This window comes from Micromys minutus, assembly GCF_963924665.1.
Source record: "Micromys minutus genome assembly, chromosome: 26".
In the NCBI taxonomy this organism is placed as follows: domain Eukaryota; kingdom Metazoa; phylum Chordata; class Mammalia; order Rodentia; family Muridae; genus Micromys; species Micromys minutus.
Genome location: NC_137961.1, coordinates 25,123,174 through 25,145,759, shown reverse-complemented (window position 1 = coordinate 25,145,759; position 22,586 = coordinate 25,123,174). Strand labels below are relative to the sequence as shown.

The 22,586-nt window shown below is 39.5% G+C and overlaps 1 protein-coding gene across 1 annotated transcript in view; it reads right to left on the bottom strand.

Moving 5' to 3' along the window:
- Nucleotides 1-2,120: 2,120 nt before the first annotated feature.
- The window catches only part of FBXL4 (F-box and leucine rich repeat protein 4), a 70,140-nt gene continuing 49,674 nt past the window's right edge, over nt 2,121-22,586 (bottom strand). The window contains exons 7-9 of the mRNA XM_080938547.1: nt 13,319-13,390; nt 8,965-9,277; nt 2,121-2,635 (exon numbers count right to left, since the gene is read on the bottom strand). Of these exons, the coding sequence (XP_080794673.1) occupies nt 2,472-2,635; nt 8,965-9,277; nt 13,319-13,390 (549 nt within the window). The 3' untranslated portion in view covers nt 2,121-2,471. The remainder of the gene's footprint in view (nt 2,636-8,964; nt 9,278-13,318; nt 13,391-22,586) is intronic.

Sequence of the window (22,586 nt, the reverse complement as noted above, 5' to 3'; positions counted from 1 at the left end):
ACTTACCTGTGTAAATATTTGGGAATATCTGAATGCAAAAGGACATAATATAAATACAGATTCTACTTACAGACCAGTCTCAGCAGATAAACGCTTGTGGGGTTTGTGGGCGTAGATGGTACATGTGTGCTGGGGACTGGACACAGGAAGTCACATGCTAGACAAGCTCTTTACCTAGCATCGTCAGACTCTCTAATTAAATTTGATGTTAGGACACTTTGAATCTTAATTAAGTACAGTCTTTCCATACTGTATTTAACTCTTCTCATTAGTAGAGCCATGTTACAAGAAGGTTTTCAATTTTGCCACTTAGATCCCAATGTCTCACAGTCACTGTGTAGCCCCTTCCATAGGTTTCTAGGTCTGGGCTCTGGAACAGAAGCCACCCTGAACACTTAGAAAGCACAGGTTAAATGCCCTGGGTTTGCAAGCTGGCTCTGCCACCAGCTGATCATCAAACTTTCTGTGCATGCTGATTGTAGATATGGGTAAGGGACGGCACTGATTTCATAGGTTTAGAATACGGGTGAAGTGACTTAGTAAATGCAAACTTGCTCCAGTGGTTTACAGAGATGTAAGTACTCAGTGAAGATAATATGCTAGCTCAAGACAAAAACGTGTAATCAATTATACATTTTCTACTCATTGGATAAAACATTAGAAATGTTTAACATCCATTCAGAGACAAAAATGAAGTCCCAGTGCATGAAGGTGGAAGCTAACCAAACTTTTCCTCAGCATTTATTTCCATCAAACAGAAGACCAGGCAGAGCCTACTGCAGCTTGAACAAGGTGGTAATTCTCCTATCTCTGTTTCAATGGAGAGACTATTTTAGTCTTAACTACTTTAAATCTCATATCACATTCTTAGAGTCTAAATAAGAATAAACACAGTAATAGTAATGTATGATATTCACACTTTTAAAATGTGACAACTCAAACTACATACATTAGTTGTTAAATAAATATATGCTGAATGCCTGCCATTTGCTTGTGTATAAATTTAGTAGCTTAACACCTCTGAATGAAAAAGTGCCCTCCTATATGTACTAGTGGGAACATCTTAGAAACTGCCTAGAGATACTGTCTGCTAATGTGCTTTTATTTGTAAATGAATTATGCTATGAGAAAATTTCAATTATTTCTATTCAAAAAGTTTCTTACAATGATGAGAATGTTCTTCATTCACATGGCCAACATGGTAGCTACTAGCAGGCCTCATTCATATAATGAGCAACGAGAAACAGGCAGTTCAAACACAGAAATGGCATTTGAAATTAAAATATAGTTAAGCAGATAACCAAACAGCACAGACTCACAGAATTACTGCAGGGCACATGGATGTCAGAATATCACATTTCTGTGTTGGGTAGAAAAACTCTGTTACACTACAGGGTTAATAGGGCCTCTGAAAGCCACAAAGCATTTCTGTCTACGTTCTAAAGAGGAGAATTCAATAAACTCATTATTTAACTAATTTTTCCTCTCCTCCTCCTGACCCTGAACCACAGTTGAACTCTAATTACTTAAGTTTTGACTTATAGAAAAATATAAGTGAAATCCATACATATGTTGTTATCCATATAACTGAGAAGCCTGAAGCCTCCAAGGCATATCTGTAAGGCATCTGTTCAGCAGTTGGGAAACTACTTCAGTTAGTTTATGTCTCATACTTGAATGTGTATGCTTTTACATGTCCAGCAGTCGAAGAAAAATGCAGATAGAAGTGGGATGAGTAATAATTTTCCGGTCTAACAGTTTATCTGTCAGTTGAGATCAATCTCACTTAGAAGCAAGAGCAGCCTGAGGACGTTGGGTTTGAGGTTAGCTTGATGATGTTGGGTGTTTGGGGCTAGCCTGGGTTACATGGAAAGCCTTGCCTGGAAATAAGTGACAATGACAACAACAACAACAAAGCAACTGTATTTAGAGAGTCCCTCCCACTGACTTTGTCACTTCCACTTTAGTGCTTCAGCACTGGCGAGAACTTCGATGCTGAGCTATAACTTCAGGGTCTCCATTCCCAACTGGCTCCCCCAGCCTGAGTAACAAATCACTTGTCAGCTCATAAGACTTAATAATGATTCTTTACAAGGAAAGATGTGTAAAATCAACTTTATTTTTCATAAATATTATGATTCCTTTATTGTTCAAAGAATTCCCTTAAAATAAATTAGAATATTTCCATATTATTCCTTTAACATACAGTTACTGATCAAAGCACACCACTGACCGACATAATGGGATATAACACCAGTGATTCATACATTCCTAAAGAAAAGTGTCTGTAATATTGTAAAGAGCATTCTTTACATTTTTACTTGATTCAATGGATAATTTTACATTTTTTTTTACATTCTATACATGTCTTAATTCTCACTATGATGAAAACTAAACAAAGAAAAAAAGCCACCACCCCCACACACAAAAAGCCACCAAGGCATGATTTTAGTGGCAGAACAGGTATAAAGTCATTGAGTAAAGCTCTTTTTTATGAATACTTTTGGGAAGCTTGCATTGAGCTCTAACACAGCCCTGTTATCAATCTGGGAACAGAAGGACACGTCAAGAAGGGAAAGATCTTTGCAAGATTCCAGGAGTTTTCTCAGGGATGCTGGACTTACCATTCTTGTTCCTGTTAAAAAAAAAAAAAAAGCATGTATAAAAAAAAACAGACTAATAATGAGCCCCCTTTATTTTAAGCTTATGTAAAATAAATAAACTTTTATAGCAAAGCACCTTTAAAAACAAATACTTTATGTCAAATGGTTTTGCTCAACGAAGGAAGAGCTGAGTACCTCAGACAGCTTGACAGTGGGCATGTATACCTTGCCATTTCTCCTCCACCCATAGTCTCCATTGCTACTTCAGTGCTTCCGACCACCTCATTACCCCAGTGCAAAAGGATATCACATCTCACCTTACTTAACTCATGGCAACCCATGTGGTGCCCATGAGGCAGCGATGCTAATATTTCACCCTCCAGTCACAACTGAGCAACTATCCTAACTGTCTCTGTTTCAGGCCTGGGCACTGATGATGGGCAGGACATGTCTGCTGCAGGGCCACACTGACAAGGGCATAAAAAATGACCCAGCACAACTCACGTTCTTATGGTGGGTGGCTGGAAGGCAGATCTAGGATGAAAAGTGACTTCTGCCTGTGTTCAATTTGGAGTATCATCGGATATCCAGTTGGAAGGTAAATTTAATAAAATATGAAAGGCATCTAACAAATGATAGGCACTTATAAATACCAAACGTTACATGAGTCTGAGAGATGCTCTTTACAAAATAGACCCTGGTTTAATCACAGCTTTTCTGGAGGAAAGACTCACTATCATAACACATATGCATATCTGCTGGCAAAGGCATTAGGGTTGGGCCATTTTGTTTCTATAGTGCTGGGGTTCAAACCTGTAGCCCTGTGTGCACTAGGCAAGTACTACTCTACTACTCTGTACTACTGTACACTCCCAGAGCAGCATAACGCAGACCTCACTCTGTGTAAGTCCTTTCCATACCCACTACTCCAGCGGAACTTCCTGCCACCTGTTCACACCTGGTTTCAGGCTACACTGTCCATAAACACCAGTGCCCAAGGAAGAGAAAGGTGGATGGCACTGTTGTGTTTGGCTGTGTTCCCAGGGCAGCACAGGTGGCTTTTGTGAGAAGAGAACAGGCCTAAGCAGGAGGGAAGCATCTTTTTGTGACACACACTGATGTGGTGCTGAGGACAGGGGCAGAAGGAACATGTAGGACAGGAAAGGGAAAGACTGGCAGCGCACACAAGACCTTTACAGGTTCAAGCCTAGTGGGGTCCAGCACTGAGCGGGAGATGAGGACACACAGGCTCACACCCGGCAGATAAAGATATTTGCAACTGATACCTCCTGGCAAAGGGAAATCAGTTTCCACTAATGGAGTGTCCACTAGGTATATCAGCTACACTTCAGAGCATCACAAAACAGACTCCATGTTATTTTTGTGGACTTTTGGGTTTGTTTTGGCACACTTCTTTGTCTTACTGGTGTTTTGCCTATTTGTTTAAATTTTTGTTTTTGTGAAGAATTTTGCTTTGTTTTTGGTGAGAAAGTGAGACAGAGAGAAGGGGGGGCGAGGGAGAGGGAGAAGGAGAGGGAGAGAGGGACACACACATAAAGTTGAGTAGGAATATGAGAAGAGTTTTGAAGGAGTTAAGGAAGAAAAACATGATCAAAGAATTAATTTCAAAAAAAAAAGGGAGAGGGAGAAGGAAAGAAAATGGCTTCTGTGCTTTTGATAATTGTTCTAATCTCTTCAGAGGTCTGACTGTAGCTTCTGAGGATGGGATCTGAGGGATAAAACCATCGTCACAATAATTTATATAAAGTGCTTCAGTTCAGTGAGATCAGAGAAGCTCCACTCCACTCTTCCTTTTGCTGGTAGGTTAGGTTTGGTTCCCTCCCGGATGGTAACTGCTTCCCGTTTCTTAGTCCTGTCAATTAGACGCGTGTTCCCTAACAAATGATAATAAACAATGCAGAAAATTAGAGATCTAATTTTTAATTAGACCAAAGTTGCCCATCGTATGATTCCAAGCCACTTGACACTTGTTCTATTAACCGTGAAGACGCCGTTTTAAGCTCAGTCAGCCAGTTCTGCCAGGCCTGGGTCCACTCTAGCTTAATTACTCATTGAAGCAATGCTAGACACACTACATGCTCAAAAAATATGTAATGAATGAATAAAAGAAACTTGGAAAATCCCCCGATATTAGATACTATCCCATTTGACTACGGATAGTGTTCATAGTCACTATGTAGCTTGTATGGTTTTTAGGGAAGAGCTGCAAGGCAGATTTTAAATAACAAAGCACTATCACTGTTAAAGGCTGTGGCTCACTTTCATTATTCTTGGGAACCATGATGGTTTCTGAGAGTTTTCAAAATATTTCTAAATATTTGGGAAGTTTTACAATATTATAAAAAACTAGGATTAGTCAAGCAGAAGACAGGTCAGAAGGGAAAGAAGTAAGAAAATAAGTGGGCGTGAGAGTCACACAGAATCAGAGTACCGACTAAAGGACCTGCGGCTTGGGTCTATCTTTCTCTTAAGAAATGCTGGGTTTCATCAATGAAAATAATACTACAGCTCCCTTAGCTGTGAAGATAAGGTAAAATATTTCATAAATGAAGCAGTTGGTCCAAAGTGTATGAATTATGTATGACTTCCTGCTTAAGGTTAGTCAGAATCAGTCATGTACGAAGTATAAGCATCATCTATGACTTTATCATAAACCTGGACAGGGAGAAATTTCAACCAAAACCAAACCCAGATGCTGAAAATCTTCAGGTTTTTCTTTGATAAATATTAAATACAGAGGAAAGAATATGCATGTACCTTAGAGATTAATTTTTATCAACACTGACATATTGCCAAAGACAGTTCAAGTGCTGAGTTCATGCACTGCCATGATCTGTGGGCAAAAGAATACCAGTGGTGGCGTTGTTGGTGCCCCTGGCATAGGTTCCCTGTGGATAAATGCACTGGAGGCAAACGGAATTCCAGGATTCTGAAGAATTCTCAACAGAGCTGACTTGTGGTAGAATAATTCCTAAAATTTAGAGTTGCCAGGGGCAGTGATTTAAGGATTTTTTTTTTAAATCAAGAGTTTAACAAAAAAAAATTTAAAATCCAAGTTGAGTTCATTTTACAAATTGATTCATTTTCTATCCTTAATAAAAATGGAGACTGTGACTCATATGAATCTTACTTTCTGACTGGACACAAACTTCTTAATTATTTAGAGTACATAAAGCTTTTGGAAAGTTCAACTATGAGATTATGCTGCTGCACTCACCATTTCACACACACACACACACACACACACACCCTAGACCAATGTATTTATCTTATACTATATACCAAGCAATCTTATCAGGACAAAAATTTTTGCAAGTTGACTTGGCTTCCTTGTAAAAAGATCTACAATTAGGTTTTAGGTCAAGGCTTTTAAACAAAGTTATGGATCATATCCAACAACAACAACCCCAAAACCAAACCAAAACCCTCATACTAATAGAAAAAAACAGATAGATAATAACCCAACCAAACTAATTAGTAAAATCAACTTAGTAAATCACTAGTTACTACAATTAATTAATAAGCAACCAATCAAGAACTAGTAAGCATCCTTCACAAATAAACTTAAAGGTAACTGGTCTCACCTTGCCAATGAAGAGACAGACTGGCTAGCTGACTAGACTAAACCACTAGATTCCTTTATCTGCTGTATTCATGACACTTACCTCACAGGTAAAGATACCCACAGACTAAGAGTCAAAGTACAGAACTCAATGTATCAAGCAAACAGAATCTAAAACCAAGCTGGTCTAACTGTTCTAATATCTAGTAAAGCAGACTTCAAACCCAAACTAGGCAGAACAGAAAAAGATCACCACATATTAATAACTATGAAAACTAATGCCAATAAAACATACAAGTAAATATGTTAGAACATGTAATCTCAGAAAATGAGAACTAAGGAGCATTAATAGTATGGTGGGCACAATGAAATAACACTTGGAGACTTTTGTATCTCTTTTCATCTTAGAGTGGCCAACTTAAAAATCAACAATGCAGTTTCAGACTTAAAACAACTTTAACAGATCAGTTTGATTAAGCAGGTGTCTATACTCTTCCGATCGAACAGTCTTCTCATCCACCTAGGCAACAATCTATAGGTTGTCACATTTTAGGCCACAAAGAAATGTTAACAAATACATAGGACTTGAAATAACTTCCAATCTCATCACAGTGGAATAAAACTAGAATGAACAGGTAGAAAAACTATAGAAATTCTTAGGGACTGAACAGTTTTGAGTGATGAATAGAGTCACTTCAAATAACCAAGGAAGATTTTTTTTTTTAATTCCTATAATCAAATGACATTTAAAGCACAACATACCAGAACCTTGAAAAACAGCTCAGGTAGTTTAAAGAGGAAAGTTTAAATATTTTTTATATTAAAAAAAGATCCCTCAAACAAATAACCTACTGATACACTGATGCCTTAGAAGATTCATTCAAAAGCAGTAGGTAGCATGGAAGAGTGGAGATCAAGATATAGATTCATGGAAACTGAAATAACAACACATAAATTCAAAGATGAAAATGGAGGTAGGAGTAAATTCCAGTGAAAATCAGGAACACTAGAAAATGCTTAGAAAATGTTTAAGAAAAGAAAGATCTAGAAGAAACTGACAAATGATGTACCAAAATTAAATCAAGAATGTATAAGCAACTTAGATCCATAGCAAGAAAGAAGACTGAAACATTAATAATAGGCAATAAGTCTTCCCAGAAAGGCAGGCCAAAGACCAGACGGATTCAACACTAAATTCAACCAAACCCTTAAAGAAATGCCGAACACAAGAACTCCTGCAAATGCTCTCCAACATGGAAAAGAAAGGAAAGTTACCTGACTCACTATATACAGCCACTGTTATCCTGTTGTTTAAAGGGTAAGGTCACCACCACAACAAAAGCTCTACAGAACAGTTTTCTGTGAGCGTAGGTGCAACAAGTGCCAACAGCACACATGAGAAATGACCCTCTTCGGTAAATGGCTCCAGGAGAACTAACTACCCACCTGCAGAAGACATGAAACTAGATTCCTATTTCTTTTCCTCCGCAGTAATAAGTTCAGAATGGATCAAAGACCTTCATAAAAGCCCTCTGGTAGTGCTAGACGAAAACCCAGGGGAAACACTTCAATATGTAGGTAAAGGCAAGGACTTTCTGAAAGAGACTCCAATACCCAATGCAGAAAATAACTCCAAGATATTTTTGGTTTGTAAGAGATCTATTCCAGATAGGATTACATGAAATTTAAAAACTTCATCATAACAGAGGAAATAATCACTAGAGTAGAGACAGCTTACAGAATGGGATGATAAAGTCTTTGCCAACTGTACATTGGAAAGGAGGCTGGAACCTATATAAGGAAATATACAAACACCCCCAGAAGAGGAAGCCATCTAGTTAATCAGTTGGCTAATGCACTAAGCAGATAGTCTCAAAAAAAAAAAAAAAAAAAGTACAATTATCTACTAAATATCTAAAGAAGTGTTCAACCCTTTAACCACCAAGGCCGATGAGAACTGGTTTAAGCCTCTATCCACCCAGCTGCCTATGCAGGAAGGGCTATCCACAAGCAAACCAGTGACAACACATGCCAGCCAATGCTGATGAGTAGGAAGGAGGAACCCTTCTACCGTATGGGTGAGAATGTAAACTGGTTCAGCCTCCGAGGCTCCGCAAAAGCTACAAACAGAACTAACATATGACTCAACTGCACTACTGAAGGACGCAGGTCAACACACAACGGAGAGAGGCCTTCACGTCCATGTTTACTGCTTCGCTGTTCACAGCAGCGACCGCAACCAGCCTAGACGTCCAGCAGTGGACTAAGGCATGGAGAGATTCTGGTAAATATACGCATGTAATCTTACACAGCTATGAGGAAAAAACCAAAGTCACCACATTTTCATGAAAATTCATGCACATTTGCATGATACTTCTCAAGATAATTATGCTAAGTAAAATAAACCAGATGACAATAGACAAATACCACAGGTTTTCTCTCACGTGTATTCTAGATTCACAGTCATATATTTATAAGTGTGTAGGTTTAAGTAAGAATTCCGATGATAGTAGAAAGGAGACTGGGAGAAGAGACGTTAAGGGAGCACGGGGCTGGGGGGGGGGAGGAGAGTAATGGAAAATATTTGACATGAAAGCAAAAGCAGGTACTACTTGGGAGAAAGGAGAGCGCAAGAAGGTGGCTATGGTGTAGTGGAAGAGCTTTTGGTAAAGGAGAATGAGTAACAATAAAGTATAATGATATATAGGTATGAAAACCCCGCTACAAAGCCCATCATTTTGTGTGCAAAGGTAAAATATTTACATATTGGACTCTTACCTAATATGTCCAGCTGCTGTAGTCTGGTACAATTAGATGCCAGTTCCTCTATGTCGGTGTCACACACGGACCTGTTCGCTGTAAGAAAGAGTTTCTGCAAGTTCGGGAGCTGTCGTGCCAGTCTGGCAAAGCACCCAGTACTGCTCTGAAGGGTGGGGCACCAGCCAAGGTCGAGCTCCTCCAGAAGAGCACACCCAGAAGCCAACTCTGCTATCCCATTCTCCGTGATATTCTTGCATCGCCACAGATCCAAAGTCCGCAGGTTTTTACACTTGGCTCCTATCATGCTGGCTATGGCGTCATAATCTTCAATCTGCAAACCAAAGAGTTCAAACGTTCTACACAGTGCAGGCACAAACACAAACCCCTTAGAACATTCTTGACCATCTCCTTGTTGCTTTCAAATAAACACACCCATGTCCTTGTTAACACGTTTGTTTACTCATCCCAAATAAAAAGTGAGAGTAATGAGCCAAGCAGATGATCATCTAATGAAGAGCTTGTCATGTGCACATGAGGACTTCAGTGTGATCCCCAGAACCCATGGAGAACCCAAGGCGGTATATACACCGGTATCAGAGTGCCAAGAGAAACAGGACAACAACTCTGTGGACAGATATTTTAGCCAAATCAGTAAGTTTTGGGTTCACTGAGAGATCCTGTCTTAAAAATACAGTAAAGTGCTATTGAAGAAGATGCCCACATTAACGTCTGGGTAACGATGACCTCTGTCTACACATGCATGTGTATACACATTTTAACATACATATGCACACTCACACACACAAAGCAAAAAAAAATCACTTAAGATCTATGTAAGAGAACTAGATAGAATATTACTGAGTTAAATTCCAAAGTGGTCCTCAGTCTCAAGAACAATCTGAGTTCGTGTTATTCTTCTGTGCCTAGCATTTTAACACTGTCACAGGTACCTGTGGGCAGGGTATAATTTCTTCTACTTTATGTATAACTACTTAGCTGGATACTTCATCTTTCCTGACGAAGGTGTATACATGTGTATTAGTACTAATTAAGATAGTAGATTGGGGTTAAGAAAGAATTTATAGATTGACCATACAATACAAAAGGACTTTAGACAATAATATGTTAACCAGTGCTAAGGATTAAAGTCTCCAGGACTTACTTCATGATACAGATAAGTATTTAGTAACCAAGAACCTACCAGAAAGAAGATAGCTTGACTAGGGGCCAACAATTAACAGGAAACCTAAGAAAATGCAAGCAGGTTCCAGGCAACTTTAAATTACTTCAACAAACACTAAACAATGCAAAGAACTCACGGACCCTTTTCAGTTACCCTTTAAATTGCAAAAAGAAACAGAATTAATTTTAACAATACATCTTCTCTAGTTGTAACACTACCATTTCAACATGTTACCAATGTTAAGATATTACAATATTGTGCAGCTTTGGCGCTAACCTTCAACATTTGGCACGTATCTTATATTTACATCATACAAAATAGAAACTAGTATATCTCCAACTGGCCATCAGTGACCAGACTTCACAGCACAGCAGCAGAAGCTAGTTCTGAATGTAGAATGCTCAGGAAATTACTTATGTTCTCTCTCCACACATTTGTCCTCTTCACATGCCTGACGAGGTAGAAAGCAAAGACAGAACTATATTTATTCAAATTTTTACTTTTATTCTCAATTTTGTCTGCTCTTATGACTACCCAGAATCCTCACTGTATTTCTTATCTTCCCAGACTACAAAGTGGACCATATGACTAAGTTCTGTATAGTAGGAAAAACTCTGTGAAGGCATGATACTTTTAGAAAGATTCCTTAAGAAAGGGTACTGTGCCTTTGTCTAGTTCCTATAGTTTGACACGAGAAGGAGGTGGCCGGAGCTCCAGACCTAACCTTGAGATCAAATGTGTGAACGTTAAGTCTAGCCCTCTCAGAGGAATGTGGAGTTGCACTGGCAAATCAGCCTTTGACCTCATACATTCCATTTACAGAGAAGAGAAATAAGCAATCTTGTAGAAACAGTCACTGTTGAAATGAGCTTTACTTAATTTTAATTGGTATGCTTGCTTACAAATTTAATAAAATGTTTTGAAGATGAAAGACTGAAATGAATTACTAAAGTAAGCTTCAGATTACTACGGGGCTTTATACATGGCCCTACATATATGGCCGATATTTTCTATTACAATTAATAACACTTTAAGTTGGAAGAATATGGATGGTGTCTGAGAATCTCTGGAGGTGTTCTGGGAACATGGCTACCACAAAGCAAGTACATCTGTGGTGCTGGCTACTAGCACACTTCCAAAGGAAAGGAGAAATACAACTCTCCTTAGAGCAGATGTGGCTTATGCAATGGCACCAAGCATCCCTTGGGGAAGAGGTGTGCTTCTGTGTATCAAGCAGGAACAGTAGAAAAGCCTGGTAGAAAGTAATCAGGGAATGGGCAGCTGCTGCCTATTTCTGAAACAACCTTCCTGCCAAGGCTGCTAGACGCGGGTTCATGTGATACTGTAATGCTTGGGGATTTAAGCCTAAGGAAAATAAGTAAACAAAACTAGACTTGTGTTCTAAAAACAAGCCCCCAGAAGTTTAAATTGAAGAACTGTCCATCTATTCAAAAATAACTGTTTTATTCTCTTCACCAATTAGAGGAAAAATCAGGTTACAAAGTTCTAGCACCTGTTAGGGGCTCTGGGTGTGAATCCAGGGAGTAGGATCTTGCTAGTAACTGCACACTTAATTTCATAAACTGTTTACTGACAGCTCCATTTCCCATAGTGAGCTGCATTTTAATAGATGTACGGGAAAGTGAGTTCCGAATTCAGGAAGACTGGGAAGCAAGAGTTAAGCAAAGGCAAGCAATTTCTTTATAGGGAGAACACTAGTGTCACTTCCTAATTTTTATTAGGAATCCCTGCTCTATTCTCATATGCAAACTCTTTTATAATTGAATATTCTTCAGGGCTAATTTTCAACAGATCACTTTTGAAAACAATTAAAATACAGGTAATTTTGACTATGAATATTTATGCATACACACACATACACACACACACACACACACACACACACACACACACACACAGACATACACACAGACACACACACACAAATTCCAACTCAAGCTGTGGCCAGAGGCCTGGTTTCCCAGAAAATGATGCTCCAATTTAAGAGTGGGTTGTAATAGCAAACCATAGAATATTTTGAGTAAAATTAAATAGGGCCCTTACCAATCTTAGTGGGGCTGGCTAGCAATATGTAATGAGTCAAGCAACTGGTCTGTTGTCATAGAAACTGCTATCACGGGCCACTGGGATCCTCCAGAACAGCTACTAGAGGGCTCCAAAGTAGACTACAAAGTAGCTACAAAGGTAAGAACTGGACTTGTATGTGAATGTAGCAGGTTCCCAAGACTGACCCATGGACTGTTTGGGTCCGGTCCATGCTTGCACTTCACAGGACCTAAGCTCTGGGATTCCGGAATACAAGATGTAGAATTATCTTACATACATCCCCATAAAAGGTTTCTCTAGGCTATACTGTCAATTCTGGACAGCTTTGAAGCAAATGAGAAACCATAAAGATGTCCGATTAGGATCCAAAACTAAAAGACCAGATTTCTCTGACTGTCTTCTTTACGGCTCGGGATAAGTGGGTGCAATGTTGGAGAAGTCTGGGAATCATTTACATCTGCTTTGGTTGTAGGTATCGGAAGATGTAACAATGGATTGCTCCACGGGAAGACGCACTTCTGTGCATGTGTAGGTGTGCACACACAGATCCCAACAGTTCAACTGTCCCCTAAGTCTCAGAATAATTTATAAATCATGTATTATGTAATTTTGATTAAACAAATTTTACTTTTCTCATTACCTCCTCTATAGACATATAAAGCCGCAGTTTAAATCTTAAAGGCCTGGTGAAGTTTTCTAAGAGTCAGGCCTCTGAATTTCAGAGTAGTAAACTTTTAAAAGAGACAAATAAATCAAATAAACCAAACTGAGTCCTAATACAGGCATCAGTCTTTGTATTGTGCCTGACCAAGGAGTAAAAAAAAAAAAAACCCACAGTAGCAACACACTTGGGTTCTATCATATCTCTGAGCATCAGTCTCACTAGAGCACGCAGACAGGTAAACAGCCTGACAGTGCTTTCCCCATCCCACTATACTCCCCGTGTTCGTGGTAAAGTTAAGTCCTCCAAAGGCACACCCTCCAATTTAAGGGGGGGAAAAGGTGTGAACGTGGGGTAAAAGTATCTGGAGATGTATGTGGTGGGGTGGGTCAGGTAAACCCCACCCATGGGAACAAAAAGAGCGACAAGCCATTGAGCATGAAGAATTTTCCCGCGCTTACCATCACACAGCTGCCCAGGCTGAGGTGCTGAAGCTCTGCACAGAAGTTCAGAATGCTCAGCAGTGCTGTTTGCTGCCGTCAGGGAGCACGTCACGGGCAAAGGCGGAACGTGAATGAGCGTGAAACAAAGAGAAGGGGTCAATTAGACATTAAAGGCTGTCACTGCTTTCCCTGAAATACAGCTGAAAACCTAGGTTACAGAGTCCACAAATGCCATTTAATGAGTCCCCAGGTGCTCCCACCATTGACTGGCTTGGTTTCAAGGTAATCATTAGCGGTCGCCATGTAAGTCACCACTTAGAACGGTTTTACATAGTCTAAAGACATCTGTATTCCCCATGGCCTATCAGCTATGTCTCAGGTAAGCATTTGGAGTCTGTTTAAGAGCAATGGGGGAGAGATTGAGAGCTACAACTAGAGAGTGTATGAGCCAGAGTGACAGGGGTGGGGGGTGGGGGGGGTAACCCCCAAGGGGCTGGTGACACTTCTGAAGAGCAGCGGCAGCTCTGACATTCACTGATCAGCTGCAGTCTGATGGAACTGCCAATAGAGTCACCCCAAATCAGGGCTGAGCTGGTGACTTTAATGTCAAAGGATTCTCTTTGCTGACAAAGATACCAACAGCCATTGAGCACCTGTCAGTAGCAGATGCTGACGGAATCATATCTAACATGCACTTTCTAGTCATGTTTCTGCCATTTAATCCCATTTATCCTCTGTAATGAAAATGTATGACCACTAAACATCCAAAGGCATGCTAGACAGCTGTATAGTCACGATAACTAACATACATTTAGGTGTGTGTGTGTGTGTGTGTGCGCGCGCGCGCGCGCGCGCCCATATGCCCACAAATGTTCACAATGAGGCCAGAGAAGGTTTTCATATTCTTCCTCAATTCCTGATCCCCACCTTACTCCTGTGAGACAGGGTCTGTCACTGAATAGAAGCTCGGTATTTCAGCTAGACTGGCTGTCCAGAGAGCTCCTGGGATCTGCCTGCCTTCTCCTTGTTCTACCTCAGTGCTGGGGTTCCAAGCACATGCAGCAATGCTCTGCTGTTTACATAGGTACAGAGGTTTCAACTTAAGTCCTCACACGTGTGCATCAAATGCTCTTAGCCACGGGACCAAACTACAAACCCCTAAAATATATTTAAAGTGCCAATTCACCAACTCATGTGATGACATGCCTACTGTCAAAAACTGTAAAACAAAAAGGAAAAGGACATTCTAGTTTCTCTTTTATTAACACTGAACCTAAATTGTTTTTGTAACAAATTAATCTATTAACAAATTATTAAATTTTACATGAATTCAAAAAGGAAAAAAGATCGCTGAGAGAGGGAAGAAGGTCTGGCTGAACTGCAGATAATTCTTAATAGGAATATGATAATGAAGTACTTCCTACAAAGTAAAATCACTTAAAACAAAATAAATGCTAATTACAAAAAGCATTAGAAAATAATAGACGTCAGTCTGTTACCCACTGAGTGTTTTTTAAAGCTGAGTAAAAGTTTAGCTTGGTCTTATACCTTGTTTCTAATACAATGTGGTGGTGTGTGTAAAACCGTCTTATGTCATTTTTAGAATGTGAACAGTAGACAAGCCACATCAACACAAGTTACCTTTAAGGATCTCTGAAGTACTTCCCTGCATCAGCCAACAGTGCAACCACGCCACATTTGTCTTCACTAATGTACTGTGTTCTTTTAACGAGTTCGTACTGTCTATAGTAATTTTCACTCCCAGTGTTACTCTGACCCTCCTACTTCCCCTCTTCTGTAACTTCTGCTCGATAAACACTAGACTCTTCTAAGTACCAGTGTTTGTGGTGGTCTGAAAAATACGTTCACATGTTGTCACAGACACCCCGCTTCCAGGCACAGAGCTGACTTTTTCTTGTCAGAGGAACGTGTTCTGAACAAATCGTGTGCAGTGGAGGTGCCTGGTGATGGGATATGACAGGGTTCACAGGCATCTGATCAAACATTACCCACGGACAAGGCTAACACTGGAATAAGTGGATGGAGCAGACTGCCCTCCCAATGTGCCATCTAATCAGTTTAAGGCTTGATCAGAACAAGAGAGAGACCCAAGGCCTGCAGAATTCTGTAGGATCCCAGGGGGTGAGCCTGGTAGGTGGTTCTCCAGACACAGTCAGCTTTGGGATGAACAGAACCCTAGCTGAAAACCTGCTGCAGTCCTTCTTGAGGCCTTCTTTGGGTTCCCTTGGAGCCAAAAGTACCACGAGGAACTCCCAGTCATAGACCTGAGTGAGATGGTAAATGTAGTTTGTTTTGGGATAACTGAAATATAATGATGGGAACAATACAGTGATTGATAGACTGAGTATGACATTTATTAAATGAACAGGGTTCATTTTGAGGAGTCTGTTTATTTATAGATACTGAACATCAGGTACTGCTATAAATTTATGTTTTAAATCCTCAGCAATTTATTCTTTGAATACCATTTGGAATTCATCTCATTTATTAATTTGAAAATTCCAAGAAAGTATCATTTATCTCTTAGACTTCAAATCAGTTCATTTTTTTACAAGTATGTGGGTTTGTTGTTCAGCCTTGTTGTTTATATTGTTAATTTCCAGGTTTTGCTTGAGACGGGATCTAACTGTGTTGTACTGGCTCTCCTGGAACTTGCCATGTAGACCAGGCTGGCCCCAAAAGCTCTGCTGTCTCTGCCTTCCAAGTGCTGGGGTTATGCACCACCACGCCCAGCTCCAGCTTGTTTTTAATAGCTGTTTTCATTTACTTCTTGGAACTCACTCCTTACCTCTACTTTTTATTTCTTAATGCCTCGTGGACAGCTCCTCTCTAAGACCAGGAATTCATTCTCTTTAGGACCAGGACTTCTAATAAATGTGTGCAGGTCCGACTCTGCAGGAGTCCTGTGGTCACTGTAGAGCCAGCAGGAAACCTAGTTCAGTTCTGACCATAACACATAGAATATGGCCATTTGGGTATCTCTGTGGGCATGAATCCTTTCTTTAAGACTCTCATTCCATAGCCTGGAAACCCATCATCACTCAGATCTGAGTATCCAAACCCAGGATGGGACAGTAATGTTCTCTTGGAATTGTTTGAGATGGACTCAGAGATGAATCCATTAAATCAACTTAACTGTCTATATGATGTGCATGTGTGCAGACCATCTATTGGAAAAAAAAAAATCTGGACACAAAGAGTCCAGATTCTTAAAGAAAACTGGCCCTCCCACAGCAGCCATCAACTGCCAACAGCACTTCTGTTAGGAGTGAGACTTGTTGAGTCACTTCTCCATCTATACTGATTAACTATTTCTTGCTCCTGTATAGGCTCTGTGCAGGAACCATATAGACTGAGTTCATGAAGACATTGTTTCATAGCACAACCTCTGGCTCTTACAATCCTTCCATCCTTTGTTAGTGGTGATGCTCCAGGAAGAAACTAACTTTAGGGCACAAGCCTAATAGCACATCCTCCTAACTCATTAAAAGATAATTTATTACTTATTTTATGCTAATTTATTTTATTATATGTGTGTAAATGCTTACTTGAATATATGGTACACTACAAGTGTGCCTGGTATTTGCAGAAGCCAGAAGAGGGAACTGGCTCTCCTGAAATCGTGTTAACAGAGGGTTGTGAACCATCAAATCCCAGGCCCTCTGCAAGAGCAACAAATGCTCTTTGCCCCTTAAGTTAAATGCTTTCAGCCAGACATCTCTTCATCCTGCCCAACACACTTGTGAACCAAGAGTTTAATCTAGAAACACCTTAATGCATTCTTTCTCTCAACAAAATTTCCCTCTTTTTTATTATAGAAAACAATCTTTAAATATATTTTGATTATATTCTTTCCTTTCCCCAAGTCTTTCCAGATCCTCTTCCTCTCTTTACCCACACAACTTAAAGTTCTTTCTTAAAAAACAAACAAACAAAAAAAAAAAAAAAACCCAAAAACTAACCAAGAAAACAAAATAAAACTATATTCAAAATAAACAGACAAAACACATCAAACTCTAACTAAATAAAACCACACAGCAAACCTCTGTGTTGTCCACTGTATGTTGGCCGAGTACTTCTGAACATAAGCCTACCCTGGAGGGTATGATGGTGTTCCCAATGTCACTCCACTCTCAAGCAGGAGGGACGAGATGAATCACCAACAGCAATAAAAAAGAACCCAAGAGAAGACACAAGAATCAGAGACCCACTTGTTTGCACACTCAGGACTCCCATAAAAACACTAGATCGGAGATCATGATACACATGCAGAAAACTTGGTGCAAGCCCTGTACACGCTCGTTGGAAGTTATGCCCAACCCCCATCTGCTAAGGGTTAGCTGAACTGGCCACTTGCATGCCTAGACTTTGGGAAAACACACCTTCCCTTGTAATACTAATGCCCAGTCACAAGCCCACTCCACACCTGCTTCTGTTCCTGCTTTTTGCTACCTCAGGATAGAGGCCCCAGGGGGTGACGTCTCCACACAGCAGCTAGGGAATTTGCATACTGCCTTCATAACTACCTTTGTAAATATATATCCGGAGCTGGAGCCAGTTGAAGGCAGTTGGATTTCTTGGAGATGGAGTAAAGCATTTTCTGGTAACAGGAGTAATTGAGTTGTGTCTTTCTTTCAAACCCTACCAGGCCTTAGCTGTTCGTGGTGCGGGCACCACACACGCTGCTTCAGTCTCTGTGAGTTCATAAGGCCTTTGCTCATGCTGACTCAGAGGGCCTTGTTTCCTTGGTGCCCTCTATCCACTCTGGCCCTTACACTCTTTCCACTACTCTTCCTAGAGGTTCCCTGAACTCTGAGAGTAGAGATTTGATGGAGACATCCCATTACGGGCTGCGATGTAGGACAGGAATGATGACAAAGGAGGAGATGCTTCGAGGGACTAACTAGGAGCTAAAGCAGATAAACCAGAGGCTGGGCTACACCAGGGAAGCAGCAAATGTAAATGACCCGATTCTCAGTGTTCTCCCCAGGGCTAAGTGGTCACAAGCCAGGCCTAGGCTAAGGGACTATATCCACCGTATCACCTTACAATCTCCACCATGGAAACACATGTTCTCACAGAAATAGCAGAGCAGCCTTTGTCTATATCCTCATATTTAGAATGAAGGAACTTCGGCTAATATTGAAGCAAGGAAGAGAAACTAAGTGTTCATGTAGAAGATGATCAGATTTGGGGAGACTCAGCCATTTAGGGTAAGAGTTGGCAAGCTACAACTTACAGGTAAACTAGACCTTCCTAGATGTTGTGGTAAATAAACTTCTACAAGAAATATTTTAGCACTGTCTATGTTAAGAAAAGAATTCTTCTACATTCTACCTAAAACCGACACAAAACCAGCAGCTTCAGAATTTAATGGCCCATTATTGGTCCCTATACAGTTTCAAGATGCAGTACCAAATAATAAGAACAAATATGTAATTAAATATTCATGTAGATCGCATGACTATTGATACAATACGAAGTAAAGGAGTAAATTACAATGTAGTGTAAAAGGTTGTGAACAGAGAGAAAAAGAAAATGCAATCAGGCAAAAAAACTACACCTTGCTTGATGTTAAGGAATCAAGACAAAATACCATATTCTAGTAAAAAGGTGAGAAGGCTCCTTCTCAGACTCAGTTCATGGCTGCCTTCCTCTTTTGTTTCTTCAGCCAATTTACTAATAGTGTTCTCAGTGAGGCTCCCAAATAGTCAGAAGTTGTGATGGTTACTTGTTAAACATGTAACTTCAAGGAAAGCACTGACAGGTCAAAAACAGGTAATAGATGTGAAATTTTGGTCTAAGCGGACATGAAGTCTTACACGGCCACAGAGAATGATTACTAATGACATTCTGTTGTAAGACATTTATTAGCAGGTAAAAGAAGGCATGGATTCAAATCTTCACTGACAGTATCTTAAGAAATGCCGCCTCTGAAGACATTTATACTCATATGACTTTCAGAGGATCTAGAATTACGGCTCAGTAGAGTTACCTAGGAATACCATGCACCTTCTGGTTGTGTTCAGTACATTTTGTTTCCTTTAGTATGGTAATGTAGGCTTATAACTGTTATACTAGTTGACACTCCCCCTTATAAGCTTAGTGTTAAAAATTAATTGTTGCTTATCTATAATAAAAACAATACAACCTCCAATACACACTCAATATTGGAAGATTGGATTCAAATCAGTATTCTCTACTCTAAAGCATGATTCCTAGAAAGCATATTGATAAAGGGCAAGCTTATGGATTACAGACAGAGACTGCCTAGACTATGGACTAATGGCACTCTGATCACAAGCAACTGTCATTTCACTGACCATAATATACCCCCAAAGACTTCAGGGCAAAATCTCCAAGTAATAAATTTGGATTTTATTAAACTGTATTCATCAAATAAAAATTCACAAATTTAGATGCAGATATTTTTGAAGGAATCCGAAGGACACAGTCATTCAGTTTAAAATTCAAACATACACATGAATTTCTATAAACTCTTTTTTTTTGAGTACCAAATGCAGTTAATTTGAAGAAGGAGTAAATATTTGAATTTATTTAACATGTTTCTACTACAAATTATTCTCTTTATACACTTCAAATATGTAACATAACCACAAACGGAAAATATTACCTTTTACAAACTGAATTTTAAGATCAATCACTATTGTGGTGGGAAAATTAGACTTCTGATTAAAGATCATGATATAAATAAAGTTCACCCAGGCCTTTAGTAGGAAAAAGGAATGTTCTCTAAACCCAACTACAGACATGTATGCACACCTATTCTAAATCAGAGACTCAGAATATGAAGTACCAATTTCAGTACAACATTCAGACACTTGCCACATTCCAATAACCTGCACGTATACAGAAGCACAATCTGAGACTACATATTTACACATATGTCTTGCTTAACTCTCTCCTATCAGAACTTACACCCCATGGTAAATCTCACCCACCATAAAAACTTGAATTCATCTTTTCTTATAGATAAGCAAACTGATCAATTTCTTTTACAACTCATATGAATGAAATCATAGAGTTGCAGTTAAAAAAAAAAAGACATGGCCATTTACACAATGGTTGGACTTCTCAATATACCGAATATATAAATTACATTTCTATCAAAGAATAAGAAATTAGACTATTACCAAAGCTTAAAAGAGAAATCTGAAACATATGTTGTTTGACATTATATCTAAACCAGTGGCTTTCAATCTTCCTAATGCAGTGACCCTTTAATACAAGCCCTCAAGTTGTAGGGACCCCAACCATAGAGTTATTTCATGGCTACTTCATAACTACAATATTGATACTGTTATGAATCTTAATGTAAACATCTGATATGTGACCTATGTGAAAGGGTCATTTGACCCCAAGGCACTGTGGCCCACAAGTTGAGAACCACTGATTTAAATGATGCTCAGCTAAGACAGTCTGGTCTGAAGAATTTATCTGGAAACAGTACCCAGTGTGTGTATGTGTGTGTGTATGTGTGTGTGTGTGTGTGTGTGTGTGTGTGTGTGTGGCCATAGGTTGTATAGGAAAGCAAGCTGAGTGTGCCATGGAAATGATCCAATAAACAGCTTTCCTCCATGGACAGCTTTCCTCCATGGCTTCTGTGTCAGTTCCTGCTGCCAGGTTTCAGGTTCAGGTCCTGTCCCGACTCCTCTCAGATATGAACTGTGAATGGGATGTATATGCCAAGCAAGTTACTTTGATTATGGTGTTTATCACAGCAATGGAGAGCAAACTACAAGTAGGACTCGAATTTCAGTTCTCAAACCCCAGCAAGGCTATACCCCTCAAACCTTCACCAAAGAATGCCACCAAATGGGGCCAAATTATAATAGCCCTCTGCCTCGTGTTCAGATAAACTAACCTCCTGAAATAGACGACATTTCAGATGAGAGCTAATGGCAGCCTGCATTACTCAACATAGGCAGGCAAAAGTATTTCTTCCTACTAATTTCAACTCTTGATGTTAGCCATCAGCATTGGCTCTGCTAAGCAAGAGGCTATTCATTCCCTTACCTGGCTTTATAGTCTGTGGCTGTTTGTTAGCTGAACTGTGCCTGCTAGCACACAATATATTTTAAAAGTAGGTAAGAGAGGAGTTAGGGGACTACCATATCTATATGCCAAAAAGCAAGTTGATGGCACCAAATCAAATTACACTGCTTCTGAAAGAAAAATTCACCTGTCTTTTGTGAAAAAAAAAAAATTAAGGCACTTTTACCAAGAGGCTGGTATGAGGTTTTACTTTAGAGTGGCATATGAAAAAGAAAGCAGGCACCCTCTCCTCCAACAGAAGTGAAGATCAACTACTTTTCTTGCATGCTAGTTCATCAAGATGTAGGCAAAGGTGTCCTTGGAACTGTTGACACAGCCTACTCTGCGGGTAAACAGCTGCGGAACTGTACTTGTGGATTACTGACATATACTAGTTCCCCACAAAACCTATAATCAGTTTTTTCACTTCTTCAGATTCTTTCAATTTATGCTCTATCGTTCTTGAAGTGAGGCAATCAAAACTGGATGCAGGTGTTCCATTTATAAGTCCAACTTTTAAAAAACACTCTTGGTTTTCTTGCCTGCTGCTAAGCAACAGGAAGGCATCCTTACTGAGATGTCTGTCATCCCATTCTCATTTCTCACTCCAGACATTTTTTTTTTTTTCCAAAAAGGAAAAAAAAAGAGGTAAACATGCTCAAACTGTTAACAATAACCCAGACTGCTCTCAAAAATGCACAGACTTATCTGTGGGATACTCCTAATGAACAGATCAGAACAAGAGTTAGTGGTAAAGACATTTCAGTGTTTTCAGTTGAAGAAGCCAAGCTTTTAGAGTAATTTTTTTCTAAGATCTTATGTATTTTTATAAATTTATCTATATCATCATAACTAGCTGACCTGAGTCTAAATCCGAATGTAGTAAATATTGTTTTGGGCCCTATCTTATAAAACTTCAATTTCAACATCTAGGAAGTGGAAACACCACATACTCTTGCTGGAATGGTCAGAAAGTTAAATATTAACAGAGTGTCTGGCAAAGCAAATAGGACACATCACAAAATTTATCAAACCTTCGAACTAAGACATGTTTCCAAAGCCCTCTAAGTCTGTTATACACACAGACATACAAAATTACGCAAACATACTTATTAAGATGGATTACATAGAAACATAGAATATGACTTTCTCTTATCATAAGTTACTTAGCATCAATACTCTATAATAGAGTTAGTACTACAGCACTGAG